The sequence below is a fragment of the Hylobates moloch genome, unplaced genomic scaffold (genome assembly GCF_009828535.3).
Source record: "Hylobates moloch isolate HMO894 unplaced genomic scaffold, HMol_V3 SCAFFOLD_7, whole genome shotgun sequence".
NCBI classification, from domain to species: Eukaryota; Metazoa; Chordata; class Mammalia; order Primates; family Hylobatidae; genus Hylobates; species Hylobates moloch.
This window is the reverse complement of record NW_026652282.1, coordinates 12,063,414-12,088,171: the sequence shown is the minus strand read 5'-3', so window position 1 is coordinate 12,088,171 and position 24,758 is coordinate 12,063,414. Positions and strand designations below refer to the sequence as shown.

The 24,758-nt window shown below is 42.0% G+C and overlaps 1 protein-coding gene across 3 annotated transcripts in view; it reads left to right on the top strand.

The window, feature by feature from the left end:
- Window positions 1–24,274, top strand: part of ASB11 (ankyrin repeat and SOCS box containing 11) — a 32,096-nt gene extending 7,822 nt beyond the window's left edge. For 2 of the 3 annotated variants that reach the window (XM_032756152.1, XM_032756154.1), the window contains exons 2-7: window positions 5,012–5,091; window positions 10,379–10,486; window positions 14,466–14,616; window positions 18,142–18,276; window positions 19,695–19,886; window positions 24,150–24,274. In XM_032756152.1, coding sequence (XP_032612043.1) covers window positions 5,012–5,091; window positions 10,379–10,486; window positions 14,466–14,616; window positions 18,142–18,276; window positions 19,695–19,886; window positions 24,150–24,274 — 791 coding nt within the window. The remainder of the gene's footprint in view (window positions 1–5,011; window positions 5,092–10,378; window positions 10,487–14,465; window positions 14,617–18,141; window positions 18,277–19,694; window positions 19,887–24,149) is intronic. The other variant, XM_032756153.1, reaches the window with a different exon arrangement.
- Window positions 24,275–24,758: the final 484 nt, after the last annotated feature.

Genomic DNA, 24,758 nt, shown 5'->3' with positions numbered 1-24,758 from the left:
CAGCACCTAAGAGCAAAAAATTGCATATTATCAGCATGGCCCCCGCCATGCCCTCTTGCAAACAGTTCTCCCCCCTCCTTGGGGTGCTTTTGACTCCTAACACCCAAGGCAAGTTTCCCTTCCTTGTGTACTTTATAGCAGGGGTCTCCAACTCCCAGGCCGCAGACCAGTACCAGTCCATGGCCTGTTAAGAACTGGGCCATACAGCAGGAGGTGAGTGGCCCGTGAGGGACATTTCCGCTTGAGCTCCGCCTTCTGTCAGATCAGTGGTGGCATTAGATTCTCATAGGAGTGTGAGCCCTATTGTGAACTGCACATGTGAGGGACCTAGATTACACTCTCTTTATGAGAATCTAATGCCTGATGATCTGAGGTGGAACAGCGTCATCCTGAAACCATTCCCTGCCCACCCTCATCTGTGGAAAAATTGTCTTCCACGAAACCAGTCCTTGGTGGCAAAAAGGTTGGGGACTGCTGCTTTATAGAAACGAAATCACACGGTACATGTTCTTTTGTGTCTGGCTTCTTTCACTCAACATTAGGTTTGTGAGATTTATCCATGTTGTGTATATGAGTTGAGTCTAATGGGACTGATAAGTAACGGAAAGTTACTAGAAATTGAGGATCACCACAGCCCACCTGGAGACAAGTTTTAGAAATAATGAAAACATTCGTGTTGATAACCTAAGTTAACTCTTTTAATTGCAAGTTGCCACTTAAGTCTTGTTTTTATTTTTAAATGGAATACTTACAGTACCTTCAAGTGACTCAGGTTGACTGGTTATTGTCAGAACAATGAAATGACAAAGCCACAGTTATGGGTTTGCCTCTTCCATTGGTCAGGGTGCCGAGCTGGCAGCCATGGGTAAAGACTGTCCTACCAACCCCAGTGCCTGCATTCACTTCCAAGAGCAATTAGGCAAGAGCATAACATGTCTGAAGTACATTTCATATTGAATGAGATGCAGATGTATTAGAGGAAAAGCCTCACTAATTGGTAATTATATGCATACATTGTCTCATTATTTCCAGTTTATGCAAATTATAAATATCCAAAGAGGTGTTGTTGTTGTTGTTGTTGTTGTTTTTTGAGATGGAGTGTCACTGTGTCACCCAAGCTGGAGTGCAATGGTGCGATCTTGGCTCACTGCAACCTCCACCTCCCGGGTTCAAGTGATTCTCCTGCCTCAGCCTCCCAAGTAGCTGCGATTACAGGCGCCTACCACCGTGCCGGGCTAATTTTTGTATTTTTAGTAGAGACGGGGTTTCATGTTGGCCAGGCTGGTTTCAAACTCCTGACCTCAGGTGATCCACCTGCCTCAGCCTCCCAAAGTGCCGGTATTACAGCATGAGCCACCGCGCCCAGCCTCAAAGAGATTTTAAAATATTCTACTTGTCAGCTTTCAACCAACTAAAGACAAGGGTAAATACAAATGCAATATATGCTCATGTTAAAAATTTTTATCTGTTTTTGAAATACCATTCGACTCAGCAATCCCATTACTGGGTATATACCTAAAGGCATATGAATTGTTCTGTTATAAAGACACATGCATGCATATGTTCATTACAGCACTATCCACGATAACAAAGACATGGACTCAACCCAAATGCCCATCAATCACAGACTGGATAAAGAAAATGTGGTACACATGCATTATGCAATACTATGTAGTCATAAAAAAGAATGAGATCATGTCCTTTGCAGAGACATGGATGGAGCTGGAGGCCATTATCCTTAGAAAACTCACAGGAACAGAAAACCAAATGCCACATGTTCTCACTTACAAGTGGGAGCTAAATGATGAGAACACAGGGACACATAGAGGGGAACAACATACACTGGGGCCTATCGGAGGGTGGAGGGTAGGAGGAGGGAGACGATCAGGAAAAATAACTAAAGGATACTAGGCTTAATACCTGGGCAATGAAATACTCTGTAAAACAAACCCCCATGGCACAAGTTTACCTATGGAACAAACCTGCGCATCCTGCACATGTACACCTGAACTTAAGATAAAAGTCAAAAAACATAAAATTAATGATGTCTATTACATATAATTATTTTCTTTGGAAATTTTTAATCTGTTTTTCTTTGTTATTATAAAAAGCAATATACATTCATATCAGAAGTATGGGATCACCAGTGATTCTATCTATCTATCTATCTATCTATCTATCATCTATCTATCTATCTATCTATCTATCTATCTATCTATCTATCTAATCTTTTTTTTCTTGTTAAAATGTTTGGAAATAATTTCAACCGACAGAAAAGTTAAAAGAACAGTACAAAAAAATTCCTGCTTCTCTTCACCCAGAGACTCCATTCATGTTTAGCCAACCGTCCTAATAATGTCCTTTATAGCAAAAGGACGAGGTGTCTTGCCTTTAGATAGCGCGTTTCGTCATCCCTTTCAATCTGGAACTGTTCCTCAGTCTCTCCAATGATTCTGTTAAATGTCCCCTCAGTTTGGGTTGGTGCACAGTTTCCTCCTTATCAGATTTTGGTTATGCATTTTGGGCAGAAACATCACAGAAGCGGTGGTGTGTTCTTCTCATTATGTTTCTTCTTATGGCACATGATGTTGCTCATCGCATTCCATCACATGACAATCTGTTCCATCACTGGTGTTAACTTCGCTGATGTTGACTTTGATCACTTGGGCAAAGTGATGTCTACAATTCTGTTCTATAAAATTACCCCTGTTCCTTTTCTAGCTAGTCATTATTTTGCAGGGAGATGAGTTGAAGCTGATTCTATTATTTCTTCAATTTCTAAGTTGGGATTTTATTATAAGGAAGCACTTTCTCTTCTCTGTCTTTATATATTCATTTATATCAGTGAGGACTTCTAGATTACCATTTTATTTGATAGGATATAATCTCTTATCTCATTGTTTATTTTGATAATCAGGTTGTCCCATATTTGGCCAGTGGAAGCCCCATCAAGCCAGCATCTGTGTCTTTTTGTCACCCAGGCTAGAGTACAGTGGTATAATCTTGGCTCACTGCAACCTCTGCCTCCCGGGTTCAAGCGATTCTTCTGCCTCAGCCTCCTGAGTAGCTGGCACTACAGGCGTGTGTCACCACACCCGGCTAATTTTTGTATTTTTATCAGAGACAGGGTTTCACCATGTTGGCCAGGCTGGTCTCGAACTCCTAACCTCGTGATCTGCCCGCCTCAGCTTCCCAAAGTGCTGGGATTACAGGCGTGAGCCTGGCCAGCACTTTCTTACTTTCTTGCAAGATGTTTAAGGCCCATCTTATACTTTACATGGCCCAGACCTGGGGTCAACATTTCTCTAAGGAATCCTGGTTCAGGTTTTCTCAGTGCACCAAGCTAAAAAAATATGTATATACGCACATCTATGTTTTACATTTAAATTTACTTTTATATCTAGATATATTGAAAATCACATTTGCATGCTAATTGCTCCAATATCAATCCAACCCCATAAAGTGCATTCAAGTTTTCCCCATTTTCAGAATCCAAAGGGTGACAGAAGTTCATACGTTGAGTTTCAGCGTAGGAAGAGGGCTTATTGAAATGTTTCTAACCCTGATTCTCATCCACTGGAAAAATTCTTCCTTTCCTTAAGGCCTTCAGTTATTTCAAATTCATACAATTCCATTTTTGCTGGGATTTTCGTTTCATCAAGTTTATCGGTATGGAAACCTGAGTTTTTAACACCATCAGGATCACCCACAAGAGGCTGAGGAGCCTTTGTGCTAAATCCAAATTATATTACTTTCTACTCAGTGCATGAAAAGCACAACCATAATGTGAAAACGTCCTACATTTTGCAAGCTGGAGTAGGTTTTCTTCCAAAACAATTGATTGCCCTTTGGCAGGTTTAATGGGGGGTTACTTCTCAAATGCTTATTTAAACTAGTTAGTCTTGTTTGCAGATAAGCAATTATAAGAAAAATATGTCTGGAAGGCAGCTCTAAGGCTGTTCCTTATGGCACTGCTCTAGCGTGCCTACTTATTAATCACACAATGTCTGGAGCACCTAACATCGTGGTTGTATTTTATTGGCCTACTTAGAGACCAATGCACTTGACAAATATCAGATTATTATATTTCCATTTTACCAGTAAGGAAACTGCGGTTCAAGTAATTTTGGTAACTTGCTGAATTTGGCAGAGAAAGTGATCAAGGTAGGGCTTGAACCCTAACAGTCTGGCTCCACTGGCCCGTGCTCAGTCATCACACTAAGCTGCCCACAACAAAGCTTTTAGGGAAAAACTTTTGGGAGATTAAATTATCTGAAAAATGACATTCTGCATTATAATAGATACGTCTTCATTGTCAAATGAAGCAGATAAAATTACCTAGGGAATTTGGGGAAAAAAACATTTTCACTGATCCCTCAGAGCAAGCTTATCCAACTCGCGGCCCAGGATGGTTGTGAATGTGGTCCAACACAAATTCATAAATTTTCGTAAAATTTATGAGTTTTTTTGTGATTTTTTTTTTTTTTTAGCTCATCAGATATTGTTAGTGTTAGTGTATTTCATGTGTGGCCCAAGACAATTCTCCTTCCAATGTGGCCCAGGGAAACCAAAAGATTGGACAGCCCTGCCTTAGAGTCTCCTTCATAATACACAGGCTGTTGAGTCTTTGGTGTGTTGATGAAGGTGGAAGGCAGGGAAAGGATAAAAACGTGGAAGCTCATCGACCTTCTTGGCCCTTCATTTTGCCTTATGTAGAGCTATCGGATTCAAGCACTGGGCACTATATTTTTGAACTAAATCTATTGCTTATTAAAATTGCCTCCTAAAAGCCAGAGATTGACTGTTCCTTCTCTTGGCACACACCACCAAACCATAAAGGACTTTACATTCAGTAGCTTGTCTCCCTGAAAGTGGCTGACGAGAGAACCTGATACGTGGTACCTGCTTCCCTCCTCTTCCCTCAAACCTCCTCTCACAGTGGGTGGGCAGCATGGACAAGTTGCAGGAAGAAGTCTCCAGGCCTTGACTTTGAGCTTGATTTGTGTTTCAGATTGCTGGGCTGATCGATCCCCACTTCATGAAGCTGCAGCTCAGGGGCGCTTACTGGCCCTTAAAACTTTAATTGCACAAGTAAGTGAACTGAAGACTTGATCCTTCGTGCTTATGCTATAATTACACACCATTCTTTATTAGCTTTGGCTGTAGCAGAGGTGTGGCTCACCCTATCCAGGTCCCACCATTGCCATTCGAGGCAGGTATGTCCTCTCATACCTCACTGCCTCTCCTCCTCCTGCCTCTCCTTTCCTGGAGAGCTCCTTCATTTTCGGCCCAGTTCCCTCCTTTTCCTCTGGGCCTTCCTTTACCTCATAAGAAGTTTCCCTATGAGGAATGATAGAGGATGCTCTCAAATGTTTGTTGCACTAACTCACCTCCTGCTCTTCCAGCATGCATTAGCACCAGCAGTCCTGGAGTTAAGTTAGTCAGCTATTGCTGCCTAACAAATGACCTCAAAGCATAATGGCTGAAAACAACAGATACTTGGATTTTCATGGTTTTTGTGGGCCAGGGAGCAGCTTAGATAGGTGATTCTGGCTCTGGGTCTCTCACAGGCTGCCACGTGTCAGCCAGGGCTGCAGGCATCTCATGGCTCAAGGGGGGCAAGGATCTGCTTTTAAACTCACTCACGTGGTTGTTGGGAAACCTCAATTCCTTGCCACATGAGCCTCTCCACAGGGCTGTGTCATGAGATGGCAGCTGGCTTCTCCCAGAGACAGTGCAAGAGGTACCTAAGAAGGAAGTCACAGTTGTTTTATAACCTCATCTCCGAAGTGACATTCTGTCACTTCTGCCATATTCTACTCATTAGGTGTGAGTCAACAAGTCCAGCCCACACTCGGGGGCAGGGATTATACAAGGGAGGCAATGGCTGGATTCCAGGATTACTGGGTGCTATCTTAGAGGCTGCCTATCCCAATGGTACACTATTTTAAGAACAAGCATTAAAATAGGTTGACAATGGGTAAATCTGACTCCCCAGGGAACATTTATTGAAGTCTTAGTTATGAAGGCTACTTTATTTATATTTATGACTACATCCCCAGCACCTTGAAAAATGAGTAGGGGCCTGGTAAGTATTTGTGAAATGAATGAATGAAAGTGTGCAGGCTCCATCTGCTTTGTATGTTTTAGGGTCTACATTTATAAAGAGGAGGTAAGCCATCATGTCTTTCTTCCACAGCTAGGCAATCATCTGGCTTTCTTGCTACTTTGAATTTAAACAGCTGGGTGCACTGCTCTCTCTCTCTTTCTCTTTCTCTCTCTCTCTCTCTCTCTCTCTCTCTCTGTGTGTGTGCATGTGTGTGTATTTTTCATTTATTTGTTTTTTGATTTCTCCTTTATGAGTTGTGTTACTTCTTAAAAAGTAGAGGTAAATGGAAATCAGCACTGCCAGCAATGATCAAATGAACTTTGTACCTGCTTTTATCACTTGCTTATTTGTTTTTAAGTACTTTAAATTTGATTATTTTTAATATGTAATATATTCACATGGTTCAAAAATTAAAATTATCTAAAAAGGTGGACTGGCTGGATGTGGTGGCTCACGCCTGTAATCCTAGCGCTTTAGGAGGCCGAGGTGGGTGGATCACCTGAGGTCAGGAGTTCGAGACCAGCCTGGGCAACATGGTGAAACCCCGTCTGTACTAAAAGTACAAAAATTAGCCGGGCGTTGTGGTGGGCGCCTATAATCCCAGCTACTCGGGAGGCTGAGGCAGGAAAATCGTTTGAACCTCGGGGGTGGAGGTTGCAGTGAGCCGAGATCGCGCCACTTCACTCCAGCCTGGGTGAAAGAGTGAAACTCTGTCTCAATAAAATAAATAAATAAATAAAATTTAAAAGGTGCACAGTGAAACGTCTTGCACCCACCTCTTCTCTCTCAGTCTCCCACCTCAATACTTTCATTGGTATATTTTTAATAGGCTTTTTACATTTTTGTATAATTTTAAAGAAGAGTTGAAAAGGATACAGAGAGTTCCCATATACACTGTACCCTTCACCCAACTTCCTTTAATATTGACATCTTACAAAGCTATGGTACATTAGTCAAAAATACGAAGTTAACATTGATACAATACCACTGACTAAACTGCACACTATTGTGATTTCACCAGTTTTTCCTCTCATGTCCTATTTCTGTTCCAGGATCCCACATTGCACTAACTATACTTAATAAGTATATTAGCTTCAATAATACGATTAGATGTGTAAGGGGGCATTCTTTACAGAAAAGTTCAACTTTTTCTTTTACACCCCTACTTCTTTACCCTTATACACTGTTAAAAAATGTATTTGTCTACTTTTATAAACTTTATTTTACATTTAGATAATATGATCGATGTGAGTAAAACATTAAACCGATGTGAGTAAAACATTAAGCTAATGTGAGTAAATGTGAGTAAAACATTAAACCAAGATTCAGGAGCTCTTGGTTACACTGCTGGCTGTCACTGACAACCAGTCTTAAAAAGTATTTGAACATTCTACTCCTCCATTTTCTCATGCACAATTGAGGTGATCTACTCTAGACGATCTTTCAGGCCTGTCCAGCATTACATTTCTACAATTTCAGGGATTCTGAGATTTTTGCGCCATAACAAAAGTTTTTTCTAGCACACTTCTGCCACCTTGTGGACTAGTCTGTTTTTTCTTATTTTCTCAAAAGGAAAAGAAAAATGAAAAGACTTTTTCTAACTCTTATTTGATGCCCAGTTTGAAATATGTAGCACAGATCTAGAGTAATGATGTCATATTCAGGACATGAAAATAGACAGAATTCAGGAGTCAAAAAGAGGCCTTATGATGAAGGGACAATTCTGGGAAATCACAGCTGCTGGCCACAGCAAGGATGCAGCCAGAGATCTGGCAGGAGATGGTGGGCGAATAAGTAGGAGTTTGGGGTTCAGGGTCATGGCATTGGGTTTTGGAAGCTTTCAGTTGGTCAGTTACAAGGCAGAGGATCAAAAGCAGGACTCAGCTGGGAAGGACAGACCAGGGACCTAATTCCTTTTATAAATCAAAAACAAAATTCTAAGCCCCAAACCAACCATCTGAATGTACCCCTCCTCTCAGCCAGGGCATTCCAAAACTAACCTGAAAAATTGGTTCAGGCCATGACAAGAAAGGAGGGTTGAACATGCCTTATTATACCCTCCTCCCTTTTGGAACTCAGGAAAACATGACCAGAATTTAACATCAACACAGACCTTAAGTCTGATACCTATTCTCTCTGAAGCCTGCTACCTGGAGGCTTCATCTACATGATAAAACTTTGGTCTCCACAATCCCTTATTGTAACTCAGACAGATATTTCTATTGATAATAACTCTTTCAACCAATTGCCAATCAGAAAAAGTTTCAATTTGTCTATAATCTGGAGCCCCAGGCCCCCACTTTGAGTTGTCCAACTTTCCCAGGCCAAACAAATGTACATTTTACGTGTATTTGATTGATGTCTCATGTCTCCCTAAAATGTATAAAACTAGGCTGTGCCCTGACTACCCTGGGCACATGTTCTCTGGATCTCCTGAGAGCTTGTCACAGGCCATTGGTCACTTATATTTGGCTCAGAATAAATCTCTTCAAATATTTTACAGAGTTTGACTGTTTTTGTCAACACTTTTGCGGATAGAAAGTGATCATCAGAGGGAGGGAAATGGTAAGAGCCAAGTTGTTAAAATCAGGTTATGAAGTCAGAGTTGTCCAGCAGCTAGGCTGACCTTGTCATCTGTCACATGGAGTCCAGGACAAGGAAGGGGACACGTGGTAGTATGGGGAGGGAGAATGTGTTAGGATGGGGTGGAGGCACTCATACCTGGGTGAGGAAATGAAGGTTAGAAGTCCACTGGTCCCGGACTCTAGGACTTCAGAGGCCTCTGCACACAGTGGAGTCATGGCTGAAGCAGTGCTACTACTAAACAGCACATGAATCCTAGGAGCACAGTCTACTTACTCTTAAGTCTGGGAGTTATTGTTTGTTCCAGATCCAGTTCGACCTCCTGAACTTGTCTGCACTCCATCATCTATACCTCATACCTACTGTTATTCACACCCACAGCAGGCCCATGCCAGCCTGTTCCTAGACTCATAGTGACATCTCTGTGGCTCTCCTTGCTTTGGTCTTACATCCCTACTCCTGCAATCAACCCTCCATGCTGCTACCAGTAGGCTTCTAAAAAGGCTAATCTATCAGCTCCAGACCCTCTGCAGCCTAGCAGACTTCATAGGTGCTCCATTTCCTCTAAGACATGCACTCCTTGTTTGGAAATCAAGGCCTTTCATGACCTAGCTCCAGCTTACTGTCCTCCTTCGTCTCCTCCCATCTCCTGCTTCTTCTTTCTGTGGGTTCTTTCTGTTGAAGAAATCCAACTGTGGCCCTGCCACAGGAAGCAACAGGAAGCAACAGGAAATAACTTCCTGTTGCTTCCTGAATTTGCAGTTTCTATTCTCTCCTAATGGCATACTCTTTCTTGGTCTTCACAGCTTGAAAGATTTTATGCTTCTAGTCTTAGCTAAATACTACCTCATTTGCGACGCTTTTCTTACTCCCCAAGCCAGATTCAAGGATATCCTATGCTCCAAAATTAATTTTGAATATGCTTCCAGTATAGCAATATTCTTGCTCCTTTGTCTTTCTTTTTTTTTTTTCTTCTTGGGACGGAGTCTCGCTCTGCGCCCAGGCTGGAGTGCAGTGGCGCAATCTCGGCTCACTGCAAGCTCCGCCTCCCGGGTTCACGCCATTCTCCTGTCTCAGCCTCTCCGAGTAGCTGGGACTACAGGCGCCCGCCACCACGCCCGGCTAATTTTTTGTATTTTTAGTAGAGACGGGGTTTCACCGTGGTCTCGATCTCCTGACCTCGTGATCCGCCCGCCTCGGCCTCCCAAAGTGCTGGGATTACAAGCGTGAGCCACCGCGCCCGGCCGCTCCTTTGTCTTTCATTTCTGCCTCCCCAGTAGGCTCTGGGAGAAGAGAGACCCATGTCATAAGTTTTGAAGACCCAGGCCCTAGTACATTACCTGCTCCAGAATGCGGAATTAACAGTTTTTTGGATAAATGAATGTGAGGCTCTCATGCTGTCTTTAGCGATCGTAACTTCTACTTCTCTCTCTACGGTGCTAATATTACACCCACAGACTGTGAAAATGTCAGAAACATGTGAAACAACATTGCTTTCATTGCTATCACTAATGCAGTGATTCACTCTCTTCTGCTGGGCTTGGTGGCTTGCACTTGAAATCCCAGCTACTCAGGATGCTGAGGCAGGAAGATCACTTGAGGCCAGGAGTTTGAGACCAGCCTGGGCAACATAGTGAGACCCCAGTCTCTAAAAAATACATAAACTCTCTTCTTTCTAAATTATAGGGTGTCAATGTGAACCTCGTGACAATTAACCGGGTGTCTTCTCTCCACGAGGCATGCCTTGGAGGTCACGTGGCCTGTGCCAAAGCCTTATTGGAAAATGGTGCACACGTGAGTACTGCCCCTGCCCACTTGGGTCTGTCTGGCCAGATGCATCTGTTAATGTTTAACGATAGTTTACCTTCCAGATGGCTTACCCACTGTGGGTATGGGCTGGGCTGGTTCTATCCATGTCCGTATTCCATCATTTAGGCTACTCCTCTCTCTTCAGCTTACACTCCTGTGTGTAAATATTCAGACATGGCAACTCACAGGAACCTTTTGAAACCGTGTTGTTGACCTTAAGAAATCTTTATTGTACCATGTTTTCTTTATGCATTCATCTGTTGATGGACACTTGGGTTGCTTCCAGGTCTTCGCAATTGTGAACAGTGCTGCATCAGACACAGGAGTGCAGATATCTCTTGGATATACTGTTTTCTTTTCTTCTGGGTATATACCCAGCAGTAAGATTGCTGGATCATATGGCAGCTATATTTTTAGTTTTCTGAGGAACCTCCAAACTGTTCCCCATAATGGTTGTACTAATTTGTAATCCCACTAACACTGTATGAGGCTTAATAACAAGATTTTAAAGAACAATAGAAAACACTCTTAATTCAACATCTTAAATGAACAACTATTTTTATTAAGCAAAATTATCAAAATAAATGAGCTTTTAATAAATAATACATTGGGGGAAACCTACAGAATTGAACTTTATCTTATTTTAAATTTATCTCCGAACTTTTTTCAAAGGGTGACTGAGGTGCAATATATAATACAGATATCAGAATAGAATCATAAAATCACAACTTCTAAAAATCTTCTGTATTTAGTTGCCGGATGTTCTTTGATTCTAATTTTGTTGTTTAACTCAGTCCTTGCATTATTTATTTTATTAGCTGCCATGTTTTTAATTGCTTAATGACAATTTAAAAAATTTTATATGGAAATTGGGTTTCTACATGTAGAACTGAATATAAAAGTCTTCCTTGTGAAAACTAATTTTCCTGATGCCATTGTGGTCGTGCATTTTCTTTTTTCATTTTTTTTCTTCTTCTTTTTTTTTAGACAGAGTCTCACTAACACTGTTGCCCAGGCTGGAGTGCAGTGGCACAATCTCAGCTCACTGCAACCTCCGCTTCCCAGATTCGAACGATTCCCCTGCCTCAGCCTCCTGAGTAACTGGGATTACAGGTGCCCGCCACCATGCCCAGCTAATTTTTGTATTTTTAGTACAGATGGGGTTTTGCCATGTTGGCCATGCTGGTTTCAGACTCCTGACCTCAGGTGATCCGCCTGCCTTGGCCTCCCAAAGTGCTGGGATTACAGGCGTGAGCCACCCTGCCCTGCCAAGTGGTCGTGAATTTTCATTAGGTAGTGCTTCTCTAAGTTACCACTTAGTCAGCTCATGGGTAATGAGGAAGGAAGGCTGTGTGAGAGCCATTTCCTTTCAAGCTAGGTGACTGGAGTTACAGGCAGACTGCTGACAATATCAGGTCAGAGAGGAGGTTTTGTTGGGCACAAAGAGAAGAATAAGACATGTTTCCTTGTCTTACCCTTTCTTTGTCAATTTTATAAAGAAACAGCCAATAAATACTGTAGCACACCATTTAACATTTAAATCAGAATGAGAAACGAAATAAGAGAAAGTTGGTCCATCAGTAGAAAGTCCCCCACAATTGGCAGTCCCATGAATACCTCAAACTCACTGCATCTGTAACTGTGCTTATTATGTTCTTCCCTCTGGGACCTGCTCCTCATCTTGGGTTCCTAGTTTCAGAGGCCTGGTGAAACATCCTCTGGGTTTCCCAAGCTGCAAACCTGAGAGTCATCTTATTTCTTTCATCTCCCTATCTAATTAGTGAAAAACTCCTGCTAATTTTACTTTCTAAGTTTTTCCCAAGTCTATCCTCTCCTTTGTCCTACTCCCATAGTCATCTAAATTATTTATTATATTTTCAAAATGATTTCTTTTTGGCCAGGCGCGGTGGCTCACGCCTGTAATCCCAGCACTTTGGGAGGCCGAGGCAGGTGGATCACGAGATCAAGAGATCAAGACCATCCTGGCCAACACGGTGAAGCCCCGTCTCTACTAAAAATACAAAAACTAGCTGGGCATGGTGGCATGCATCTGTAGTCCCAGCTACTCGGGAGGCTAAGGTAGCAGAATCTCTTGAACCCAGGAGGCGGAGGTTGCAGTGAGCTGAGTTCACACCACTGCACTCCAGCCTGGCGACAGAGCAAGACTCCGTCTAAAAAGAAAAAAATAAAAAAATTTCTTTTTGTGTTTGTCTTCCCAATAGAATTCAGCCTACTCAAGGAGAGGCAATTGTTCAGCCTACTCAAGGAGAGGCAATTGCCTTATCATTGTTTCCAAAACATTAGCACTTAGTAGATGCTCAATAAATGTTTGCTGACGTGAACTAAGAGAGAAATTTATAGGAAATCGCACAAGACAACAACTTCCCAGACTGAGGGTGAGGATGATACTTAGTAAAACACAAATCAAACTAGTCCTACCCAATATTTTTTGGAAAAATATAGAAACCCCTAGCAATAAGAATTTACATACATTTTCCCCTGACCTTGTCTGTCTCTGCCATCTTAGCATCTTATCTTCAACTTGCCAGTTTAATGGGGATTAGGCTGGGTGTGGTGGCTCACACCTGTAATCCCTGCCCTTTGGCAGGCTGAGGCAGGAGGATCATTTGAACCCAGGAGTTTGAGACCAGCCTGGGCAACATAGCTAGACCCTGTCTACAAATAATTTTTCTGAATTTGTGGGTCATGGTGGTGCACGCCTGTAGTCCCAGCTGCTCAGGAGGCGGAGGCAGGAGGATCATTTGAGCCTACGAATTTGAGGCTGCAGTGAGCTACGATCATGACACTGCACTCCAGCCTGGATAGCAGAGCAAGACCCTGTTTCACGGGTTATATTGCAACTCTGGAAACAAGTCTTTTTTTGTGTCCAAAGCAAGGACATTTAGAACCCTGATTATCACAAGCACGCATTCTTAGTTGTTGAAGCAAAATTGTTTCACATCAAAAACTTGACTATCCTATATTTCAATGGCATCGGAGGCTCCCTACCACTCCTGCGGTTCCCGATGTTCCTTCCAATCTATTGCTGATACACAAAGATGTCTCCCAGCCCTGCTGGTTCTCATGTGCTTCCCACATCCCTACAAGGTACCAAAGATGGTTGCAGACACCATGTTGATGGCTATTTTCTTTTCTTTTTTTTAATTTAATCTTTTTATTTTATTTATTTATTTATTTATTTATTTTTATTTTTATTTTTTATTATACTTTAAGTTTTAGAGTACACGTGCACAACGTGCAGGTTTGTTACATATGTATACATGTGCCATGTTGGTGTGCTGCACCCATTAACTCGTCATTTACATTGGGTATATCTCCTAATGCTATCCCTCCCCCCTCCCTCCACCCCACAACAGTCTCCGATGTGTGATGTTCCCCTTCCTGTGGAACCAACCCAAATGTCCAACAATGATAGACTGGATTAAGAAAATGTTGATGGCTATTTTCTATGTCCCTTTGGCTTGGTCACGCTATCTCTAGAAGTAACAGCTGGCATGCGTAATTTGCGTGGATTATAGTAGACCAGAGAGGAAGTTGTGGCAAGAAAGACAGTAGATCTGTGGAGAATTGCCAAGGATTTTGTAAGCATGGATTTGGGGACCACAGCTAGCTGATTTCTCCAGTGCTTTTGGTTCCTGCCATATTTGTTCATGATTCAGAGGGAGTCATATTAATGGAAAATGGAAAATGGAAATAATTGTTGTTGCAAATGCTCATTGAGTGCTTACTGGGTGACACGTAATGTTTTAAGTGTTTAACATATAGTAACTCGCTCGATCCACCCATTAACTTCATGAGGTTTCATAATACTGTAAAGATGTGGAGTTCCCTCACTTATTCACCAGCGTGGGGAATTCCTCTAGGCAAATACATAGGAAGACATATTTGGAGATAGTGAGAATGAAATAACAAATCCTCTAGGTCTCTCCTTGCCCATCATTAGGTCAATGGAGTGACAGTTCACGGAGCCACGCCCCTCTTCAATGCTTGCTGCAGTGGCAGTGCTGCATGTGTCAATGTGCTGCTGGAGTTCGGAGCCAAGGCCCAGTTTGAGGTGCACCTGGCCTCGCCTATCCATGAGGCAGTGAAGAGAGGTAAATGAGCCACCACAATGCATGTGAAACATTGATGGGCTCACTCCAATCTGTATGAATCAATGGTCTAGTGTTAGTCATTCAAGGGTGACCCTGATCTTCCTCACCATTAGAATATGTGTGGCCTAGAAATCCCACAGCAGTAACTTCCATTTGCCTAAATCTTCAGGAAATACCAATGTGGCACAAAAGAGCCCTACTTATAACTTCGGAATGCTTTCCTGACTCCGATTTCCCATTTCCTGGGGATGGCCTATTGGCAGGCCTTTCCAGAGCCTCTTTGCTGGTGTTTTGGTGGCAGCTGGTACAGCCAAGGCAGTAGTTCTGACTTCCCTGAATTGTACTATGCTTATGTCTCTGTCCTTAGTAGGCAAGAATAGCTTATCCTCTAAAGCCCATAAAATACCAACCACTAACCTAAAATAAACTATGAAAGTATCTGAAAGCCAAGGCTGATACTATCTCTAATGGAATAGTAAATGTAACTCTTCATAGTAAGTTACACAATCTAGATGGGCTGATGACTTCAAGGTCATAGTTATTGAAAAAAAAAGGCTGCAACTTTCCAAAGTATAGCATTGGTAATCTTGAAGCTGACCCTAGACTCCTGAGTTATCGGTTAATTTCCAAGTGAAGGAAAATAGTAAATTTAAGGAATTTAAAGACTGTATGCACAGACTAGACCTGAACGAGAAGATGCCACTGAAAGGAAAAGGCCATTTGTCAAAGGTCACACGCAAAGAGCAACATTTTGATGATAGCAGGTGAGGGAGTTGTTCTCTTATACTGAGATCAGAAATACAATGGTGAAGTTAAAACACTCTGGAATAGTGATCTTTGCTGGTGTAATTGGAGATGAAATATTTTATTTCAAAAAGCAAAAGTGAAAGATTTGTTCCAGGTTATTAAACATGTCACTTGCCAATTTTTTCCAGTGGATTACTTTAAATGATGCAAAAGACCCAAATCTAAATTTATCTATGTATTTTATGTTCTAAATCTATTTAATACATATTTATTAATTAATAGCTGATGTTAGTCATTTCCCAAACATCATGTAAGTCCTTTAAGTTGTACAGTAATGAACTACTTTGGAAATGATATAAATGTCTGTCTTTCTTTCTTTTTTTTTTTTTTTTTTTTTAGACAGAGTCTCATGCTATTGCCCAGGCTGGAGTGCAGTGGCATGATTTCTGCTCATTGCAACCTCTGGCTCCCGGGTTCAAGCGATTCTCCTGCCTTAGCCTCCCAAGTAGCTGGGATTACAGGTGCCCGCCACCACAACTGGCTAATTTTTGTATTTTTAGTAGAGATGGGGTTTCACCATGTTGGCCACTCTGGTCTCAAACTCCTGACCTCAGGTGACCCACCTGACTCGGCCTCCCAAAGTGCTGGGATTATAGGCATGAGCCACTGTGCTCAGCCATATAAGTCTTTTTTTTTTTTAATTTTTATTTTTTGAGACAGAGTCTTGCTCTGTCTCACAGGCTGGAGTGCAATGGCACAATCTCAGCTCACTGCAACCTCCACCTCCTGGGTTCAAGCAATTCTCCTGCCTCAGCCTCCCAAGTAGCTGAGATTACAGGCACCTGTCACAGTGCCCAGCTAATTTTTGTATTTTTTAGTAAAGACAGGGTTTCATCATGTTAGCCAGGCTGGTCTCAAACTCCTGACCTCAGGTGATCCACCCCCCTCAGCCTTCCAAAGTGCTGGTATTACAAAAAGTCTTTATTAAAAATTTAATATTGATTTGAAGTAAATTTTTGAAGTAAAAATTAATATTATTTGTATTTCCATACAAATGTTTAAAAATTGATAAGTACTGGCAATGGTTTGAATTAATTATGTCTGCAGTGCTTGACTGATTATATTTGGAGATTTTGGTATCTGTGTGCCTATAAAACATATATATGCTCATAATAAACACATAATTTGTGTGTCTCTGTATATTTTTCTGTATTGTAAAAGCATGTTAAGGGTAAATATCCACAGAATGTAAGCATGATTAGCAAATTCATTATTTTATACACTTGTATTAGTGCTAGCTATTTAACTTTTCTGTATTCATTTTTAAAACTTTCTGAGAATATTTAAATTTAACTCAAACTAGGCTGTTTCTTGTTCTTCAAAAAAAAAGACAAGAATTATTCAAAAATATGTATTAAATACCCTGTATTTTCCAAGTAGTTTTAGGGACTTACTAGATATTCTTTCTGGATTCTTATAGCTCTAAACCTCTATGAACAAGCTGAGTCATAGTTTGAGTCCATACCTTGACATATTGATGCTGTAATTCAGGTATAATATTTAATTATGTGAACAAATAGTTTGACTCGACAGTCCTGATTTGTACATTTTAATGCATAGTTATACTTAATTTAGAATTTGTGATAAATCAGGTAGGTCTACGATGAAGCTTACTTTTATGTTATCTACAAAAAATAGGTTGGCTAAATTAATTAGTAATGACATGATATTTTAGGGAGATATTTAAATCTTCAAAGAGAACTAACTCTTTGCAAGCTCCCATCAATACCTCAGAAGCACTCTCTCCTGAACAAAGCATTCACAGGTTGCAAATTTATCATGTCTATCTATTTATTGGGCAAACTCTCAAAAGAGAATGCTTGCTTACATAGTTGTTGTTAGCCACTGAATATGAAAGTGTATTTAAATATATTCTATACTTAAGACTTCTTTATTCTTTCTCATAGGTATTTTCCAGACTAACCAAAATAAGGTTGCAGGCCATATATCCAATCTCACATGCATGGATAAAGAAGAGAATGAGAGATTTGTAATGCAGAGGGGACAGGGTTCTCTTGGGTTTGAGCACTAGCTTTTCAGAGTAATAATAGGCCTAGTCGTTTGTCCCTCTGGGTCTCGTCACTTCCATTTGTAAGATGGTGGCATCATTCTGGAGAGTGATTTCAACTGTGCTACTTGGAGCCCTTAGTTTAGTTAAAGTTAACTTGGGCTGTAAAGAGGAGCTGGAGTGGGGAAGCATGGGCATGCTCCTCTTTTTATTGGTATTATTTTGGTGGTTTCTACCTAAGATTTCCAAAAACAAACACGAAAATGTTTTTCTGCTACAAAAAGAGATCTAGCTTATTTAATTAATTAATTAATTTATTTACTTTGAGACAGAGTCTCACTTTGTCGGCCAGGCTGGAGTGCAGTGGCGCTATCTCGGCTCACTGTAACCTCCACCTCCCAGGTTCAAGCGATTCTCCTGCCTCAGCTTCCCGAGTAGCTGGGATTATGGGTGTGTGCCACCACGCCCAGCTAATTTTTGTATTTTTAGTAGAGATGGGTTTTCACCATGTTGGCCAGGCTGGTCTCGAACTCCTGATCTCAGGTAATCTGCCCGTCTCGGCCTCCCAAAAAGCTGAGATTACAGGCGTGAGCTACCACACCCGGCCAACCTAGGTTATTTCTAAAGCCCATTTCGGATAAGCAATCCTATAATTCTGTTAATATTTAATATGTCCCTTACTTGAGTGAGGGTATCTTGTGTTCCACCAGGTCACAGAGAGTGCATGGAGATCCTGCTGGCAAATAATGTTAACATTGACCATGAGGTACCTCAGCTCGGAACTCCCCTATATGTGGCCTGCACCTACCAGAGGGTAGACTGTGTGAAGAAACTTCTAGAATTAGGTAATTTCCAAAATTATTTTCATGAAGAAACCTGTTAACTTTGTTGGTTTTCTATAGCTTCAAAGATGAAGTTCTTGTCATGGTGGAAAAATGTTCGGTTAGCATTTTATGTTTGAATGCTAAAAACAAAACTTCTCTAGAGAAATGAGTGTCTGTATTTCTCAGTCCTGCTTCCATTTACCTGGTATTGTTCTCCCTGGTCGTCACAAGATGGCTGCCAGCAATACCTGGGCTTACAGCCCTCCTTATCCATACACAGCAAGAAAAAGCATTGGCTCTTTTTGAGTCACATGCCCATTTTTGAATCCCTCATGGGGGCCAAGGGAATACAATACATCGATTGGTTTAGGCCTAGATTTCAGCCTACTCTGCATTTATTAGGCTTCACTGGAAACACAAGAACTGAAACTCACAAGAGGGTGGTTTCCCTTCGGGAAATCTAGGTATGCTTGCCAGGAAGATGCTGGACAGTAAAAACAACAGACATTTGCTACAGGCTAGTTTATATCTATCTTGCTACAGTATCTAGTCATTTTAAAAGCAATTCTAAAAGGCTTATACAGAAACCGATAGTCTGTGGAAAAATGAAATATCTTTTTTTTTTTTTTGAGACGAAGTTTCCCTCTTATTGCCCAGGTTGGAGTGCAATGGCACGACCTCAGCTCACTGCAACCTCCACCTCCAGGGTTCAAGTGATTCTCCAGCCCCAGCCTCCAGAGTAGCTGGGATTACAGGCGCACACCACCACGCCCGGCTAATTTATTGTATTTTTAGTAGAGACAGGGTTTTACCATGTTGGCCAGGCTGGTCTCTAACTCCTGACCTCAGGTGATCCACCCGCCTCAGCCTCCCAAAGTGCTGGGATTACAGGTGTGAGCCACTGTGCCCGGCTGGAAAAATGAAATATCTTGAAACTATTCTTTGGTTAAAGATTCAACAAACAGCCCCTGACAGAAAGGTAGAGATGGTAGTAAAAACCTTTAGTTGCGAATTTTTATCTTGAGGAAATTTTTGTCTTTTTTATTTCCCATCATTTACTATTCTCTATAGTAAGTTCAGAAATCATTTTTAAGCCCCAAATAATATAAATACTAAATAAACTTACTTTATCTTTTGCCCAAAACCTAATAACTATGTAACAGGAGCCTCAAATACTTTATTTTGTATGCCACACAGTTTGTATGGGAAAGCAAGTGTTTAAAATGACTAAAAATATCTAAATTCACTTTTCTCACCAAAGAATTTCAAGTAGTCTTAGTAGGCATTGCTGAGGTTCTAGGCTTAAGTCACATATTTTCAAAGATTTGTCAAGTATGTCATGGTACTTAAAATGTCTTTATATGCAATGACTGTATTTGAAGCTCATGGTGCTTTACATTACCATTTAGTGTTGAATTGTGGCCATCTGTTTTGTTAAGGAGCCAGTGTTGACCATGGCCAGTGGCTGGACACCCCACTCCATGCTGCAGCGAGGCTGTCCAATGTGGAGGTCGTCCACCTACTAACCGACTATGGAGCTAACCTGAAGCGTAGAAATGCTCAGGGCAAAAGTGCGCTTGATCTGGCGGCTCCAAAAAGCAGCGTGGAGCAGGCGCTTTTGCTCCGTGAAGGTAACCAAGGGCTGGGTATACCTTCCTCTTCCATAAGCACATTCTCTCCCCTTCCTGTCTCATCTGTAGCATTTTTTCCTTTTTCTCTTTTTAATTGAAGGTGGCGTTGTGGAAGGTGATAGGCCCTGCCGTCACTGACCTGTCTTCTGGGATTTTATATGCTGTGTATATTCACTAACAACCAAAGGGCATTTACATATAACCAGAGTGTTGCTTTGTATTTTACATAACAAGAAAATAACCAGAAAACCGTCTAGGCGTGGTGGCTCACGCCTGTAATCCCAGCACTTTGGGAGGCTGAGGGCAGATGGATCACAAGGTCAGGAGCTTGAGACCAGCCTGGCCAACATGGTGAAATCCTCTCTCTACTAAAAATACAAAAATTAGCCGGGTGTGGTGGCTGACGCCTGTAGTTCCAGCTACTCGGGAGGCTGAGGCAGGAGAATCACTTGAACCTGGGAGGCAGAGGTTGCAATGAGCAGAGATCACACCACTGCATTCCAGCCTGGGCGACAGAGTGAGACTCTGTCTCAAAAAAAAGGAAACCAGAAAACCTTGTTTATACCCCAGAAATCTTGAATTTCCATTTCTGTCCTGGCATAAGCATATGATTGAGCAAACCAAAACTCTGCTTTGTAATATTGGGAGACAACCTGATGGCAAATTCAAAAGACTTGAGTCAGAGTCAGTAGGGGAGGACACGGAGTATTTCAGAAACCCCACTAAATGGTGAGGTTGCTTGCCTGTTGCCCAGATCAGGGAGTAGGTGGGTCTGCATTCTTCATTGCTTCATTCCCATTTCCACCATGAGCATTAAGAGCAACTACTGATGCCAGAAGAGGTAAGGTGAGCATCTGAAATTCAGAAGAGAACAAATTCAGAAGAGAACCTCTTATGTCTATACAGTAAGAAAATATTTTCTGAGCCTATATTGATTATTTGTGTGCTTGAAGAATATTAAAGATAATTATAATTATTCAGCTTTACGTGTGCCAGGCACTGGGCTAAATTTGAAACATAGATCAATTTCACTGAATTTTTAAAACTTTAGAGCAGTGGGAACTTTATATGGTAGTAGCTGGTTGCTATGCTAGGTACAAATGGGAAAAGAAAAGCATAGACAAAGTCACACAGCTAGCTACATAATAGAATTAGGTAGGATTCTGAGCCATCTGACCCCAGAATGTGCACTTTTTTTTTTTTTTTTTGAGATGGAGTCTCACTCTGTCTCCAGGTTGGAGTGCAGTGGTGCGATCTCGGCTCACTGCAACCTCTGCCTCCCGGGTTCAAGCGATTTTTCTGCCTCAGCCTCCCGAGTAGCTGGGACTACAGGCATGCACCATCACACCCAGCTAATTTTTGTATTTTTAGTAGAGACGGGGTTTCACCATGTTAGCCAGGACAGTCTTGATCTCTTGACCTTGTGATCCGCCCGCCTCGGCCTACCAAAGTGCTGGGATTACAGGCGTGAGCCACTGCACTCGGCCATCAGAATGTGCACTCTTAATGTTATAAGGCCCCAACCCTGAATCTTCTGAAGCAACATTCAGTGAGGAGGGTTTTATTTCACTCACCAGTTCCATTTTGTGAAACCACTCCATCATATATACCTTCCAAGTAGAATGCTTGGTTTTAACCATTTTAGGAATAGTCTTTCTAAATCAGTGCTTCTTAAGATTTAACATGCATATCAGTTCACTTGCGGATTTCCTTAAAATACAGATTCTCATTCAGGAGGTCTAGGATGGGACCTGTGACTCTGCATGTCTAGCAGGCTCCCACGTGATGTTGATGGTGCTGGTCTAAGGACCACACTTTGCATACCACTGGTCTAGATTATTATTGTTGTTGTTATTATTATTATTATTTTAGACGGAGTTTTGCTCTTGTTGCCCAGGCTGGAGTGCAGTGGCGTGATCTTGGCTCACTGCAACCTCCGCCTCCCAGGTTCAAGCAATTCTCCTGCTTCAGCCTCCTGAGTAGCTGCAATTACAGGTGTGCACCACCACACCCAGCTAATTTTTTGTATTTTTAGTAGAGATGGGGTTTCATCATGTTGGCCAGGCTGGTCTCGAACTCCTGACCTCAGGTGATCCACCTGCCTCAGCCTCCCAAAGTGCAGGGATGTCAGGCATGAGCCACCGCGCCTGGCCAGGATTATTTTCAATAGTCTAGATCATTAATCATTGTTCTTTTATTTGAATCTTCACCAGAAGAATTATGATCTTCCTTAGGAGATCCGAGTCTGGAAATACCAGGTACTTTCCAACTGTTAGCAGAGACTATAGTTTATAGAAGTTTTCACATTTCCTATTTTCTTCCATCAAAAATGTTTCTAGGTCTAGGATTTGTAGACCTGGATATCCTGGACAGGGGCTAGCTCCTCTGTCCTTTGTCTTCATAAATATAGCCATTTGCTCTAGAAAGATTAATACCGGCTGGGCACGGTGGCTCACGCCTGTAATCCCATCACTTTGGGAGGCAGAGGTGGGTGGATCACGAGGTCAGGAGTTCAAGACCAGCAAGACCAGCCTGGCTAAGATGGTGAAACCCGGTCTCTACTAAAAATACAAAAATTAGCTGGGTGTGGTGGCACCAGCCTGTAATCCCACCTACTCGGGAGGCTGAGGCAGAGAACTGCCTAAACCCGGGAGGCGGAGGTTGCAGTGAGCAGAGATTGCACCACTGCATTTCAGCCTGGGCAACAGAGTGAGATTCTGTCAAAAAAAAAAAAAAAAAAAAAAAGAAAGAAAGATTAAATACCAACTACATCAGAGTTCACTCTGCTGTCAGTGTCTCTAGGCACTGGACAATTTGTCTACATTACCATTTTGCAGAGGAGGTTAAGTAGGACAACAGGTAGAGAAGTTTTCTATTCTTGCTTCCCAAGATTTTAACTAAGATCAATCGTTTGGTCCTCCAGGTAGCTTTCTATCTCATGGATGCTCCTTGGCAATGTGAAGCCAAATGTTAACCTGGCTATTCGCATATGCAGTCCACCATTTTTCATGGGGTGTGAGATGCTGTTACAGTGGATTTTTTTGAAAAGGAAAACTTTGTGTAGACCAGTAATTAGGTTTTCTTGAAGAGATCTTTACTGATACAGTCAGGTTAGGAAATAATGACTGTGCAACTAGTATTGCAGCCAAAAGCTCATTCATCCTATTCAACCATATTCTGGACTCTCATCAGCTGATTTTCCTTAAGGATTCAGAGCCATTCAAAGCCATGGGCATGATGATTCTGTGAGACTCCATGAGAGTCCATGAGACTGAGTTTCAGGGAACAATAGGGTCTGACTTGAGTCCTTCTTGCAGATCTCTATTGAGCTGGAATCCTTGCAAGAATAAAGGGCCTCTTCAGATTTAAGTTGAGACCCAGCCAGCACCACCTCATGGGCAGCTAGAGCCGGTAGGTCCAGGAATATTTTGAGGGCTGAATCTCTGGCCCCTGGCACATCTCCTAACACTGCCTCTGTCACCACGCAGGTGGAACTTCCTGCTGACACCCTTTCCATATTGTCCCTCTGTTCTGTGGCTCTGTCTTGGAATCCTGCGTGTTCAGTCCTTCCATTTGCATTTTCTCCTTGGCCAGTGTATTACTTTCTTTCTTTCTTTCTTTTCTTTCTTTCTTCTTCTTTTTTTTTTTTTTTTTTGAGACAGAGTTTCGCTCTGTCGCCCAGGCTGGAGTGCAGTGGCGCAATCTCGGCTCACTGCAAGCTCCGCCTCCCAGGTTCACGCCATTCTCCTGCCTCAGCCTCCCGAGTAGCTGGGACTCCAGGCGCCCACCACGCCTGGCTAATTTTGTTTTTGTATTTTTAGTAGAGATGGGGTTTCACCTTGTTAGCCAGGATGGGCTCAATCTCCTGACCTTGTGATCCGCCCACCTCGGCCTCCCAAAGTGCTGGGATTACAGGCATGAGCCACTGTGCCCTGCCCAGTGTATTACTTACATTGGCACATTCAATACATGGATGAGATGCATTCCCTTTAGACCCCACACTTCATTCCTAACTTGCCTCTGGTTAGCTTCATTCTTCAACATTGGTAATCCAAGTACCATTGGAAGATTAACTTAAAGAAATGCATCCCTTCCAGAGGGGCAAATCAGGATCCGCTGTCTGTATTTAGTGTCTGCTACCTCATTCTATAGTTCCTATACAGATCCAGCTTCTCTTCTGCTTTTAGAAAGTTTCCGCCTCTTCCAGTTCTCTGATTTCCCCCTTCCACTATGAAGTTAACACCATTTTTATTTCTCTCTCAGGCCCACCTGCTCTTTCCCAGCTCTGCCGCTTGTGTGTCCGGAAGTGTCTCGGTCGAGCATGTCATCAAGCCATCCACAAGCTACGTCTGCCGGAGCCGCTCGAACGATTCCTCCTATACCAATAGTCCTAAGTGTCCCTGGGAAGATACTTGGAATGACACAGATTGTTGTCTGCTGTACCTAGAGTACCTAATGTAGAAGCTCAACAGCTAGACTCTTAGTACTTCAAATGAGCTCAGTTGAAGTAAATCCCCCATGAGCTAGAACACTTGAGGGGTGGAAACTCCTGGTTGGTTTAATGTTCTCATTAACCAAGGGGCAACTAGAAACCGTTTAGCTTTTAGCTCTTGTTGTTAAGAAACTTAAAAAAACTGTGAAGTAGAGCGAAAACAATAGGCTATTTTTTGATGATTCGGGATCTTCTCATACCTAAAAGTCAACATTCTGAATATTGTATAGACACATATAAATTCAGGTGGATAAGATTATAACAAATGTTAGGTATTCCAAGATATGTTCTTGATTTAATTCCTCCCTTCAGCCCTTCCCCGCTTTTTTTCTTTCTTTCCTTGAATAAATCTGGTATAATTTTGATTTTTCTGTATATAT